Raw genomic sequence first — 14,147 nt, 5'->3', positions numbered from 1 at the left:
TCCAATAGCAGTATATGGTCTCATTTATAAGAAGAACCATGGTGTAAGAATTAATTCGCCAATGTGTGTTAGGCTGGGTTGGTTTGAAAATTTCGCAGTCTAACAAGCTCAGATTAGGTTGAAAAAACCTTCAAATCCGCTCCAATTCATCCCATGGACAACCCTAATTAGAACCTACTTTTGTAATTACATTAAGGTGATTAAAAATTGCTTCTTCTCTTTGGGGGCAAGAAATAAGATTAATTTTGAAGTTGATAGGCCAATAATGTATTGACCTCTTGTGAGAAATTAATCAATTGATTTAGCCAAGTTAATTAATTAATTCAATTAACAAGTAAAACACATGGTAGCACAAACAAATCACCAACTAAATTAAAGTGCAGTGAAAAATAAATTGACATGGTGATTTATTTACGAATGGAGAAAACCTACATGGCAAAAACCCCACCAGGTGATTTTAAGGTCACCACTCATGAGAATCCACTATTATCAATACAAGCAATTACAAGTAAATGAATCCCAATATCTTATACCAACTTACAGTTGAACCCTTACCCCAATACCCAATTGGACTTGTTCTGTAGTGACAATCTCTCATTTTCAATGCACGGCTCCCAGTACGTGATTAACCAATAGATGCGCGGATCCTAGTACGTGACTTAATCACCAACTTGAGAAATATGTTGGTTGCAAAGTTCTTTAGTTCATCACACGATGAAGATCACGAATCTCTCAAAGCTCCTTGGTCACAAAACCCTAAAGTGTACAAACATAACAGCTTCTTCAAGAGAAAGATGAACTATGACAAATTTTGTCTCTGGTCACAATTTCCATGAACAAAACTTTGTTTTCCACTTGCGCAACCTTTGACGGCCCTTAAAATAATCATTATATATGTTTAAGGTTGTGAGAAAAGAAAACCCAAACATATACACACGGATTGGATGAAAATCAGTTTTGAAAAACTGAATTCCATAAACCTCGACAGATAAGGTATCTATCGAGCTAGCTATCGAGTTTCGGGTTTCAGCAGCTTTTCAAACCTCGATAAATGTTAGCTGTCGAGTTTTAAAATCTAGCACTTTTTCACTTGTTTCTTGAAAAAATTTGCATGGGTTTAAAACTTGAACTTAAAACCTTATTTCTTGAAGTATTAAACACATTCTAAATCTACCAAATTACAAGTAGAGTGTGTTTAGTTAATTATATAAAATATTGACATATGTTCCTAACATGATTCACATATGTTTTAACAGAATTATTCAAGTTTTTTTTTTTAAGAGAGTTTGAAGTGTTCAAGTTTGTTTTTCAAATTGATCAATATTTCATCTTTTTTAGTTTTTGCTTTATACACTTCCGTGATTAGTGAGAGTGCTGCGCTTACAATCTGCAGTGAGTTGTACTGTTGTGTAATTGGGTAAACAAAAGTATAATGCTCGCGAGAGTTATTTATGTATGTACGTATTATATGTTATTATTGGCTTAAGGATCCACATGACTAAATAATAAAAATCATATGAAAGAGAAAAAAAGAAAGATTTTTAAAACATAAACAACAATGAAAAAAAAAGTAAAAAGTTTAACCTCAATTAAGGTTTAAACTTTTTTAAACTCATATTTTTATGCAGAACCCTTTGAAAACAAACATTATCCATTTTAATTAGCTCAAGATTAACACTAAAACGTTTTCAAAAAAAAAAGATTAACACTAAAACTAATTTCCAATCCCTTTTATCTTATAAATAGGAGTAGTATTGGTTTGAAATGCGCACAAAAAAAAAAAAGAATCTAAAAGGGAATAATCCGAAAATATTCTGGTGGAAAGTCCAACAGTTTTTTCGGGAAATGAATGAAATGACGAGAGAGTAAAATATTCTATTAAAGGCATAAATTGGCTAGGAAAAGTTTTGAGTGGCACAAAGAAAGCAAGACCAAAACTAACCCAGCTCTCTCGCTTGACTGCCACTTGTCATTAACCCATTATTAATAGAAAGAAGGAGAACCAGCTGGACCCCATAATATTCACATTCTCTCTCTCACTCACACACAAACACACAAACACACAGACACACACACATACTACTGTATATTCTTATTCTGTGTATTTCTTTCTTTTGTGAATTGTGAACAAAGAAAGATTTGGAAGAAGAAAAATGACAGACACCACAGATGACATAGCGGAGGAAATATCGTTCCAGAGCTTCGACGATGACTGCAAATTACTATGTAGTCTGCTAAACGACGTGTTACAGAGAGAGGTTGGTACTAAATTCATGGACAAGCTTGAGAGGGACCGTACTCTTGCTCAGAGTGCTTGTAACTTGAGGATGGCTGATGTTGAAGACACTGCTCAGCTTTTGGATAACCAGTTGGCTTCCGAGATTTCCAATATGACTTTGGAAGAAGCTTTCACACTTGCTCGTGCTTTCAGTCATTATCTTAATCTCATGGGTATTGCCGAAACCCATCATAGAGTTCGAAAGGCTCGAAATGTCGCGCCTTTGTCTAAATCTTGTGACGACATTTTTAATCAGCTTGTGCAGGGTGGAGTGACCCCAGATGAGCTTTATCAAACTGTTTGCAAACAGGTTTTGCAATGCCTTCTCTCTTTTTTTTTTTTTCTTTTTTTTTTTTCTTTGTTCCGGTTGATTCTCTCAGTGTTATTGTTCTGTATTGCTGTACACGTTTTCCGAAAAACCAAAAAAAGAAGAAGAAGCTGTTTATTGATTCAAGTTTAGGGAACAATAATGTTAGAGAAATATCAAAAATATTGAAGCAGAGAAAAAAGATATGTTAATTAAGGAAGTAATGACTTTTGATAGAATACAACGGAGGAAAAGAATACATGTGACGAGTTCGGATTAAGGCTTTATTGTTATTGTTGTTCAATGCAGGAGGTGGAAATTGTTCTTACTGCACATCCCACACAAATTAATCGTCGTACTTTACAATACAAGCACATTAGAATTGCTGTAAGTTGTTTTTGTTGTTCATATATTTATGTTAAATTGTAATCACTGTTTAAGTTCCTTCCTTGTCTCTTTAAGTCTTAATTCTAACATGCCATTTTGCTCAATTTCAGCATCTTTTAGACTACAACGACCGACCTGATCTGGGTGTTGAAGATAGAGAAATGCTGATTGAAGATCTGGTATGCTTTCTTTGTCTTTGTCTTTGTGCCATTTACAGATTCAATCTTTTTGTTTGTAGATAAAGATTGAAAATTTAATAAATGTGGCGTCATGTGAGTTATCAAAATAAATATAGCATGTGAGTTATATAGTATGGATTCAATTTTTGCTTTTGTGTAGATGAGAGAGATAACATCAATCTGGCAGACAGACGAGCTTAGGCGCCACCAACCTACACCGGTTGATGAAGCTAGGGCTGGTAAACTACTCCAAGCTAACAACTTTTTGATATTTCATTTTTTGTTTCTCGGGAAAATTGTGTGCATCTACAAGCTGCACTTATTGATTGTATTTATCTTAGGCCTGAACATTGTGGAACAATCCCTTTGGAAAGCTGTACCTCATTATTTACGTCGTGTCAGCAATGCTCTAAAGAAGGTTTGTCTTCAAATTATATTTGGTAGCTACTGGATTCTTTGTAGGCACATATTTTCTTCCATACAGATTTCTTTCTTATTTGTTCTCTTCTCTTTTTCACTTACAGCATACCGGAAGGCCTCTTCCATTAACTTGCACCCCTATAAAGTTTGGGTCTTGGATGGGGGGTGATAGAGATGGAAATCCAAATGTAACTGCAAAGGTGAGGCGTTCATCCGTGAAATAAATTCTCCTGCTTGTATGAGATAATATCTTCCCCATGATTAAGGAAGAGTCTTAGGTCAATGGCAAATAATCTATCTTCATTGAGGAAGAGTCTTAGGTCAGGAACATACGGAACAAACTTATTATTTTTCCTTTGACCTTTGGCATATAATTCTGTCTAATGGTTTTATGTAGTTCTGAACTTTTTAGTTCTTGTGTCTTTCCTAGGAGTCTGCACTTCAGTCCTGATTAATTTTCCCCCTCATATCACATCAGCTCTGTTTCATTGACTACTTCAGAAGTCATTGCTCTGATTAATTTGTGCGTATTTGTTTGTTCTTATTTAAATTTGATTGTTGGTGAACTTAAAGTGAACACCCATTGCAAGATCCAAGTTTCTTCATCAATTTATGAAGTTTATGATTTCTTGAAAAACCACATAAGGTAGCACAAGCTATCTTTGCTGCTACATTTTTTAAGAGTACTTTGTCTGTAAAGAATTACTTCTATAAAAAATCTGCAGTGCTGATTACAAAGCAAATTTATGCTTAATATCTAACTGTAATTGCCTCCAATTTCATTTGGTGCTGTTCTAATGAGTACATGATGACCTCAAATGCATCTCTTTCTGTTTCTTCAGGTTACAAGAGATGTATCTCTTTTATCTCGGTGGATGGCGATTGACCTCTACATTCGTGAAGTTGACAGCCTCAGATTTGAACTATCCATGAATCGGTGTAGTGATCGATTGTCAAAACTGGCAAATGAAATTCTAGAAGGTTTTGCATGTCTAAGTTCTTTTGAAGCTCTGATGTTATACTTATGGATATAGTAATCAATTTGTTCCTTTTGACTCAAATTCAAAGTTCTCATCAGAAACTTCATCTGATGATCGGCATGAAAGTTGGAATCAATCTCTGAGCAGAAGTCAAATGAAGCTTCATAGCCAACAAGCTCCAGCCCTTCCAACTCAACTTCCACCTAGAGCTGATCTACCCTCTTGCACCGGTAAATATTTGATTATCTGCTTAAAATTATTTCATTTCGTTATTTATGCATATAATTCAATCACCATCCTTAAGGTTGATTCTTTTCTAGTTCTGTTGTTGTTATCATTGTTTTGGTCACTTGGTGACCATCCTCACTCAACGTATGGCAAGTTGCAAAGTTTGTTATGAGTAGAATGCCAACCCAATCCAAAACGTAATGCTTTCCATGATGCTTATGAAATGCACCTGCAGAAAGTATAATTCATGAAATGATATCAGCCCAATTTAAATTTTGATCAAAAGACTATGATTAATATTATCTGCTAAATCTTCTCTTTATTCACTCTATTGGTCGATTCTTTTTTCTCTTTATATCTGTAAAATCCTTGTTTTTGTAAATTGTTTGTTTGAATTAGCATTGAATATAATTGTGAACAAATATTTAATAATTTCATCTTTGAATTTCTGTGTGTAGAATGCAGTGATGGTGGATCTCAGTATCCTAGACTAGTATTGCACGGCACCGATTACAAGCTGTTGAATCGTCAGGTGAAGCAAATTCTAGGATGCTCACATCCATGCATGTTATTTGTTTGGCTATGTAGATTCTTTTTCTGTACTCTGCGTTGTAGCTAGCTATTACTTGCATGATCTCTATGATATTTTTCTCTTTTTGTAGGATGGTCAGGGTTCTAGTTTGGATTCTTCGTTTCAGAATTCGAGTCCTAATCTGCGCATGTCATTACCAAATGGAAATCCTGCTAATTCTAGCAGTGCACATTCTGTTGTGACACCACGATCCACTTCTTTTAACTCTAGCCAACTCCTTGCTCAGAGGAAAATATTTGCAGAATCACAGATGGGCAGGTCCAGCTTCCAGAAGCTTTTAGAACCAAGAGCCTCTCAAAGTCCTGGAATTGCTCCTTATAGAGTTGTTCTTGGAAATGTAAAAGATAAGGTATTGCTTATTCTTTAGATGAGGCTTCCTACTTTTTAGTAAAATTTAAAATTTATGTAATATGTGCAAGGATTTAATTATGTCCCATTGTTCAGCTTATGAAGACACAAAGACGTTTGGAGCTTCTTCTTGAGGATCTTCCTTGTGAATATGATCCATGGGACTACTATGAAACATCAGATCAAATTTTAGAACCTCTGCTTCTGTGTTATGACTCTTTGGTAATCTCTCTCTCTCAAAAATTTATGAATAATCTTTTGATGGTGGTTTTATTAATATGGATATGTATATTATTATCAATTTCCAGCAATCATGTGGATCTGGGATGCTAGCTGATGGTCGGTTTGCTGACCTAATCCGAAGAGTTACTACTTTTGGGATGGGATTGATGAAGCTCGACTTGCGTCAGGTGTGTGTGTGTGTGTGGGGGGGGGGGGGGGGGGGTTCTGGCTGCTATTTGCTTTGTTATCTGCTTTAACTGAATTTTGCAATGTATCAGGAATCTGGTAGACATGCTGATACATTAGATGCAATTATCAGATATTTGGATATGGGCACATATAGTGAGTGGGATGAAGAAAAGAAACTGGAATTTTTAACTAAAGAGCTGAAAGGAAAGAGGCCACTAGTTCCCTCAAGTATTGAGGTATGGTGTTTATGAGGTATTGGTTGGGAAAAAAAAAAAAAAGAAAAAAGAAAAAAGAAAAATAACTTTATGAATTATTGTTTAAAAACAACTTTCTTTTTCACTGTTCCGTATAATTTTAAAAGTTAGTTCATCATTTTATGAGTGAAAGAATAGTTTGGGGGGGTATGTCTTGGTTCTCTAGTAATAAGTTTACGAAAGCCTTATGCCATGATTATATGCATCATGTAATGCCTTACTGGGGACTCCAAAACCTTATGTTATTAAAATCCTGAACTAAGTCTATGATTTATGTAATTTTCCTGATAATTTCTGGTCAAAGATATATCATTTGCAATAATACATATAACCTAGCATTTTAGTTATCCCCCCCCCCCCCCCAACCCCCCAAAAAAAAAGTCCTATGAGCTAGCAGTAAGGGAATAGTTATGGGATATCAAAACTAATATTTATCAAAGTGTGTTGACTTCAGTTGACAAAGGTGTATAAACACAACCATAATAACAAAGCTTTAGTCCCAAAATTTTTTGAGTCGTTTATGGAATCCGTAACAGACTAATTGAGTTTGGCCACATGTGTGACCACATTTGTAGAACTTGGTTTATGTGAATTTAATGAGATGGGTTCAAGTTCAAGTTACTCCTAATGTAACTTCTCAAATATTACACCCTTTGAACTTTATTCAATGATATTTGTGCTCTCCATCTCTCTCTACCCTCCCTTTCTCTCTATCTCACCCTATTCAAAAATAATATTCTCCTCCGTTTTGGGAAAATGACAAAAAATGTGCAAAAAGTGAACAAGTGACTCGTATTCATATAGTTATGGTCCTTGGTCCACTTCCTGCAGTCCAGTCATCGAGAAATATAAGCTGTTTCCATCTTGAAAATCTTCACTCCCATAATAAGCAAGAAATCAGCCCACACATTTTTCTGTGTTCTGGTCTGAAGGCTTTCCAATCCCATCAAAACTCAAATATCCATGATTGTAGAAGTTGTCCAGGAATGGCACTTGGTGTTAGAACAGCTTGTTGTTATCTTCTCTCATTCACCATTTTGAATGGAAGCTTCCCAATGGGATGACATTGGAAGAAACTAATAAGCATGAATTGAGCATTGTTTTCATTGTGGTAAATTGAGCATCGTTTTCATTGTGGCAGTGTTAAGAACATCTGACCTGAAGGAGCAGAGGGTGGAGAGGGACGGGAAAAAAAGGAGAATTTGGTATTGAAAAAAAATTGATGTGGACCCCTGTATTTCTCAGCCTTTGGATTTAGTGCATACCAATGGTATTAAAATGGTGGAACATTGAGAAGTTATATCAAGTTTAACTTGAACCTATCCTGAATTTTATATGAAGTCATTAGTTCATAAGATGCCATTACATCTCTGTTGGTCCTTAGTATGTGTGACCACATATAGCAGTTTCTTCATGACTGTAGATATGCCTTGCTGGTCATACTCACAAAAAACTCATTGAGGTCCAGTATGGTCAAGGTGTGACTAGATGTATATCTTGTATTTCATCGTCGATTCATATTAATTGATTTTCTTTTATACTGATACAGGTCATAATATTCTGCTCTTAATATTACATTCAGGGTACTTTGATGGGCATATGAGTGACTTATTACCAGTTACCTTTAAGACAAGTTAATATTAGTTTCTTTGGACTGGTTTGTGAAAAATCTAAATTGGAGGCTGAACCTGAGTATGTTTACGACTTTCAGACTTGTATTACTAAAACTGACAGAGGTCATAATCTGTGTTAAGGGCCATAAAATATTGAAGCTATGCATGATCTGTTCAATTAATTTGGCCTGAATAATTTTTAATTTTTCCAATTTTCAATTGTGGGATATTGGATTATGAGTTTTCTGCCTCAAAGAAATAGAGAATGTGGTGGGGACCTGTTTAGTTGGGCTTATTTTCATATTAAAAGGGAATGTAAAGCATTTTAAAGCATCACAGTTTTTCAAGGTACAACTGTACTTTACACGGTAAACAAAATAAGTTGATGAAAATAAGCTCATCTCAATGCACACCAATAGAGAATTTACTGTCATTGATAAATTATGCACTTTGTGTATTGGCTCTCTGCTCTAGTTTTTGCAACCTTGTGAGATCTTGGGAGTTTTTATGATGAATGCAAAGCAATTGTTGCTTTTCTGTTATTTGCGTTTGGTTGATTTGTAGACCTGTTCTGACTTGGGTCTTTTCCAGGTTGCTCCAGATGTTAAAGAAGTCCTGGACACATTCCGTGTAGCTGCTGAGCTAGGGAGTGATTCACTTGGAGCCTATGTGATTTCTATGGCTTCAAATGTATGATTAACTGCTTCTACTTTTATAATTAGATATTGAAGCTCATTAGTCAAAATCAAAGCTAAAAAGACTTCTTCAACAGTTTTTTTTATTATATATCAGTCAATATAGAATTAACAAAAATGTTTGGTAATTGGCAGGCAAGTGATGTCCTTGCCGTTGAGCTGCTGCAGAAAGATGCAAGACTTGCTGTAAGTGGGGAATTGGGAAGACCTTGTCCTGGTGGAACGTAAGTTTGCACCCCTCAATGTTGATTCAACTCCAATTAAATTTGTCTAATCACATTTTTATTGGAATGTTTGGATGCACATGAAACAAAATTCTACCATTTGTGTTACTTTCCATTGTGAAAGTTGGTCTAATTTGTATTATGGAACCATTGATCAGAGTTTCACAGAAATTATGTCATTTCCATTCATTTTATCATTCTTGGTGATTTATGTATATAAACACACCACAAATATGTGTGTGTCTAAACACCCAAAAGTTGATCATTTTATGATAAGTGGTCGAAAACGAATGGCAAGCACTGAGTCATATTGCATGTCGATTCAAGCAAGTATCATCTCTTTGGCACAACACAATTGCTGTTCATATTGCACTAGCCACATTTATTCTCAAAATATTTGTATACATCCTGGAATAGGCTGCGGGTGGTTCCTTTATTTGAAACTGTTAAGGACTTGAGAGCTGCTGGATCGGTTATTAGGAAATTATTATCAATCAATTGGTACCGTGAACACATCATAAAGAATCATAACGGTCATCAAGAGGTATTCATTCCAAAAATGCCTATAACGATTAAGTTATAATAAAGTTCCCAATGAATCTTTTGAGGAGAACAGGAAGTTATTGTGTACAGGTTATGGTTGGTTACTCTGATTCTGGTAAAGATGCTGGGCGTTTCACGGCAGCATGGGAACTTTACAAAGCCCAAGAAGATGTTGTGGCAGCATGCAATGAGTATGGTATTAAAGTTACTCTGTTTCATGGGCGTGGAGGGAGTATTGGTCGTGGTGGTGGCCCAACATATCTTGCCATTCAATCCCAACCACCTGGCTCTGTAATGGTGAGTCATCTATTAAATTTAGATCTTGGTGGTGCTTCAAAATATTCCATTCTTGTTCTCTAATTAGTAGTAGTATATATCTTGAATTTTAATCTTTATAAACAAATAAAAAACATGAAATCATGATTTAATTGATAAAAAAAAAGATGCAAAATTCAAAAGTCTGTACTCCAGTTTGCTTGGTTAATTTTTTTGGATTCTATTTCAAACTTGATTTTTTATTCCAAGTGTTTTATATATCATTTAATTGTCCAAATTGGAACTTGTGTAAATGTTGTTTTGGATTTTAAGTTATTACAAACTGCTATTAAATTACCATGAATGTATTTGAAATAAAAATATACAAGTTTGATATGGTATTCAGTTTTTGTGAATTTTTCCATTAAGTTTCAGTAATCAGTTTTTTACAAATTGAGTTCTTATATTATTAGCTATTGATTTATATTTGAGAATAATATCTAATGGCATTGTTGAATGATCTGCAGGGTAGTCTTCGGTCAACTGAGCAAGGAGAAATGGTACAGGCTAAGTTTGGGCTGCCACAGACAGCTGTTAGACAGCTGGAGATATACACAACAGCTGTGCTGCTTGCAACCCTACGCCCCCCACAGCCACCTCGAGAAGAAAAATGGAGAAATCTGATGGAGGAGATGTCAAAAATTAGTTGCCAGAATTATCGAAGTGTAGTGTATGAAAATCCAGAATTCCTTGCCTATTTCCATGAGGCTACACCTCAAGCTGAGCTTGGTTTCCTAAACATAGGAAGCCGTCCAACAAGAAGAAAGAGCTCTACAGGTATTGGACATCTTCGTGCCATACCATGGGTTTTTGCATGGACCCAAACCAGATTCGTTCTTCCAGCTTGGCTTGGAGTTGGTGCAGGGCTGCAGGGTGTTTGTGAGAAGGGCCATACTGATGACCTAAAAGCAATGTACAAAGAATGGCCTTTCTTCCAATCTACCATAGACCTTATAGAGATGGTTTTAGGGAAAGCAGACATTCCTATAGCCAAGCACTATGATGAAGTCCTTGTGTCGGAGAGTAGGCGAGAACTCGGTTCCAAACTAAGGAGGGAGCTTTTGGCAGCAGGGAAGTACGTGCTGGTGATTAGTGGGCATGAAAAACTGTCTGAGAATAATCGGATCTTGAGAAGGCTGATAGAGAGCAGACTTCCCTATCTCAATCCCATAAACATGTTGCAGGTGGAGATACTAAAAAGGTTGAGATGTGATGATGCTAATCATAAACTAAGAGATGCATTGCTTATCACTATAAATGGTATTGCAGCGGGGATGAGGAACACAGGTTAAACAAGGCCTCTCTCAAGCTCTTGGATATACAACTAGTCAACTAAAACACTTTCGCCTTTTTCGTATTTTGTTTGTATCTGAAAGAGGCTGTTATTTGATGGCAGAATTAAATAGGCATCATATCTGTATTTGTGATTAGCATTTGCTGAATTTACACTGAATTTGGTCACTTTATTGGTGAAAGGTGTTATTATCTCTTGCAATGGGTTTACCCTGGATTATGCTAGATTGTTGTTTTGATTTTGTTGGTGTCATCTTTGTGAATGGGATTTTGTTTGCCTTAATATTAGCAAATATAGTATAATAACTCCACTGATCACCAAATGAGACGTGGCTGCAGATTTGGGATATAGGCATGATTGTATAAGTACACCGGAGAAAATGGGCTTTTGCCCTTATTTTTAAAAATATCTAGCACAATGTCACTGTTTTGAAACTATATAGTGATATGTCCATATTTTAAAACTTAATTTTCTTAAAATCGAGTTTCAATGTAGAACTCGAGTACCATTCAAGGAACTCGAGTTCTATATAATTATATATATATATATATATATATATTTAAAGTTTGATTGTCTATAACTCAATTTTTACAAATTAAGTTTTCTATTGAAATTCGATTTTGAGAAAATCGAGTTTCGAAACAGGGACATGTCCTTATATAGTTTCAAAACAAGGACATATCGCTAGATATTTTAAAAAATAAGGGCAAAAATCCATTTTTTCCAAGTACATTTGTTTGTATTATGATATTATTATGCATATAGTAATGCTAAAAGCCTGAAACAGTGTAGGAGTAGTAGGTATAGGTGCATAATCGAAGATTGTTAGGCAGTGCTGACTCTAAGGGTTTGTTTGGGGTTCGCTTATTTTGCTGAAACTAAAAATTTTTTGTTGAAAGTACTTTAGATAAAGGTAAAAGTTAGCTGAAATAGTATAGTAGAACCTACGAATAGTACTAAAAAGTGCAGTGAGTCCACAAATAGTAGCAAAAATAAGCTGAATAATAAAATAAGCTAGCCTTTTAATCTGTAGCCAACCACACTAATTTGATAGACCAATAATGTATTGACTCATTTGGTAAATTAATCAATTAATTAGCTAAGTAAATTAATTAGATTTAATTTCATGCAATAAGCATGGTAGCATAAACAAATTAACAACTAAGTTAAATGCAACGGAAAATAAATTTGACACAGGTGATTTGTTTATGAATGAGGAAAACCACCGAGGCAAAATCTCATTGGGTGAATTTAAGGTCACCACTCATGAGAATCCGCTATTATCAAAATAAACGGTTACAAGTAAAAGGAATCCTAATACCTAATACCAACCTATAGTTGAACCCTTACCCCAATACCCAATTGGACTTGTAATATAGCGGCAATCTTTCCTTTCAATGCACGGCTCCTAGTACGTTACCAACCAATGATGCACGAATCCCAGTACGTGACTAACACACCAATTTAAGAAAAATGTTGGCTGCAAAGTTTTTCAATTCATCAAACAATGAAGATCAAAAAGTTCATTGGTTAGAAAACCCTTGGCGCAAAGACGCAATAGCTTCTATAAAGAATATGATAAACTAGGGTAAATTGTTTTCGATCACAATATGCATGTGTACAGCACCGAAATCCTAGGCCCATACAGGCCCTGGGCCCAGTCCCATACCGGCCTTGGGCACAGGCCCAGTAGAAAGGTCTAGCTATCCTGCGCCCTTCTTGGAGCTTCCTTAATGTACAAACAAGCGTAGAGTATTGAATTCCAAGAGGTGATCGGTCAAACGTTCCCGGTCAAATATATGAACTGTTCCCGGGAAAATGTGATATTCACAGGGAACTGAGTTGCCAAACATAATCGGTCAAGATGGAGCCAAGCTCCAAGATCATAAATGCTACACCGCCCTCTCACCTAAACATCCACTTTAATCAGATAATATTGGACCTTCAGTAGCACTAACGGTGGCTGTAATCATAATCTCCCCACTAACCTTGGCTATAAATAGAAGAAAGTTGGGAGAAGAAAGGGTTCAGAAAAATTGAGAGAAAACAGTCAAGGAGAGAGTATCAACTGAGTGTTGCTTTGAGTCTCTCTGCCGAGAACGACCCATTGTAGGAAATCCTTAAGCCCACTACAAATAAATTGTGAGCCCAAGTGATCTAAGGCCCAGAAGTCTTGTACTTGGTTCCTACAATTGGCGCCCACCGTGGGGCCCTCCTACGAAGCCGTGGTTCAACTGAGACTCAAACGAAAGGAATGTCTGAGAAGCGTTCAGGAGAGCGTGCATCGAGCGGCTAGATAGGATCTTCTCGGGGGTCAACATGGAGGGAGAGAAGGCAGAAACGGTGGGAAGATAGGGAGCAACCAAGGGGGGAGGAAAGGTCCGGATTGGGAGAAGGGTCGGCTCAGACACACCGGACGGTTTCCGGCGTTTCGGCGCATCGGCAGCATGATGATAGAGACCGAGAGTTGGAGCGGTTACACAGACTGGTAATGGATTTAGAGCTGGAAGCGAGGGATCGGCGACATGAAAGGAATCGCAACCAGCAAAGGAGAAATCAGGGCAAGGGCTCCAGCCGATCTGGTACGCAACGATCCCGAGACCGATCGCGTTCCTAAGAGTCACACCGGCAACCACGGGGACTACGTCATCAATGAAACCGCTCACGGTCGCATGGTTACGATGACCAAGGATCAGAATCCCCGGAGGAACGACTGCACCACAATGCTGCCGTGGATGCCATGAGTCGAGCCTTGCGGATGGCGGCCCGGTCTCCATTCTTCGATGAAATTGAACGGGCCGCGCTGCCGAGCAGATTCACTGATCGCCATTCAATTCGTATGAGGGGAGGACGGACCCCGTGGAACATGTCAGCCATTACATCCACATGATGTCTTTGCATGCGCACAACGATGCATTGATGTGTAAAGTATTCCCCTCTAGTCTCGGCTCTACCGCACTGAGATGGTTCAATGGGTTGCGGAAAGGTTCTATACACAGCTTCGCCGAGCTGATTCAGGAATTCGGCAGCAGGTTCGTGACATGCAGCCGAGTGCAACAGCCGGTCGACGCATTGCTTT

At 37.0% G+C, this 14,147-nt stretch overlaps 1 protein-coding gene across 1 annotated transcript; it reads left to right on the top strand.

Annotated features, from left to right (window-relative positions):
- The first annotated feature begins 1,950 nt into the window (after positions 1 to 1,950).
- On the top strand, positions 1,951 to 11,309 carry LOC126717961 (phosphoenolpyruvate carboxylase 4). The gene is made up of 18 exons (XM_050419963.1): positions 1,951 to 2,588; positions 2,895 to 2,972; positions 3,083 to 3,151; positions 3,312 to 3,390; positions 3,493 to 3,569; positions 3,676 to 3,771; positions 4,414 to 4,552; positions 4,650 to 4,781; positions 5,238 to 5,311; positions 5,442 to 5,720; positions 5,816 to 5,941; positions 6,028 to 6,129; positions 6,220 to 6,366; positions 8,589 to 8,687; positions 8,828 to 8,916; positions 9,334 to 9,460; positions 9,550 to 9,756; positions 10,242 to 11,309. The coding sequence occupies exons 1-18, from the start codon at positions 2,154 to 2,156 to the stop codon at positions 11,064 to 11,066; spliced, it is 3,180 nt and encodes a 1,059-aa protein (XP_050275920.1). The 5' UTR covers positions 1,951 to 2,153; the 3' UTR covers positions 11,067 to 11,309.
- Positions 11,310 to 14,147: the final 2,838 nt, after the last annotated feature.

This window comes from Quercus robur, chromosome 3 (genome assembly GCF_932294415.1).
Source record: "Quercus robur chromosome 3, dhQueRobu3.1, whole genome shotgun sequence".
Taxonomy (NCBI): Eukaryota; Viridiplantae; Streptophyta; class Magnoliopsida; order Fagales; family Fagaceae; genus Quercus; species Quercus robur.
This window is presented reverse-complemented; position numbering and strand designations above follow the sequence as displayed.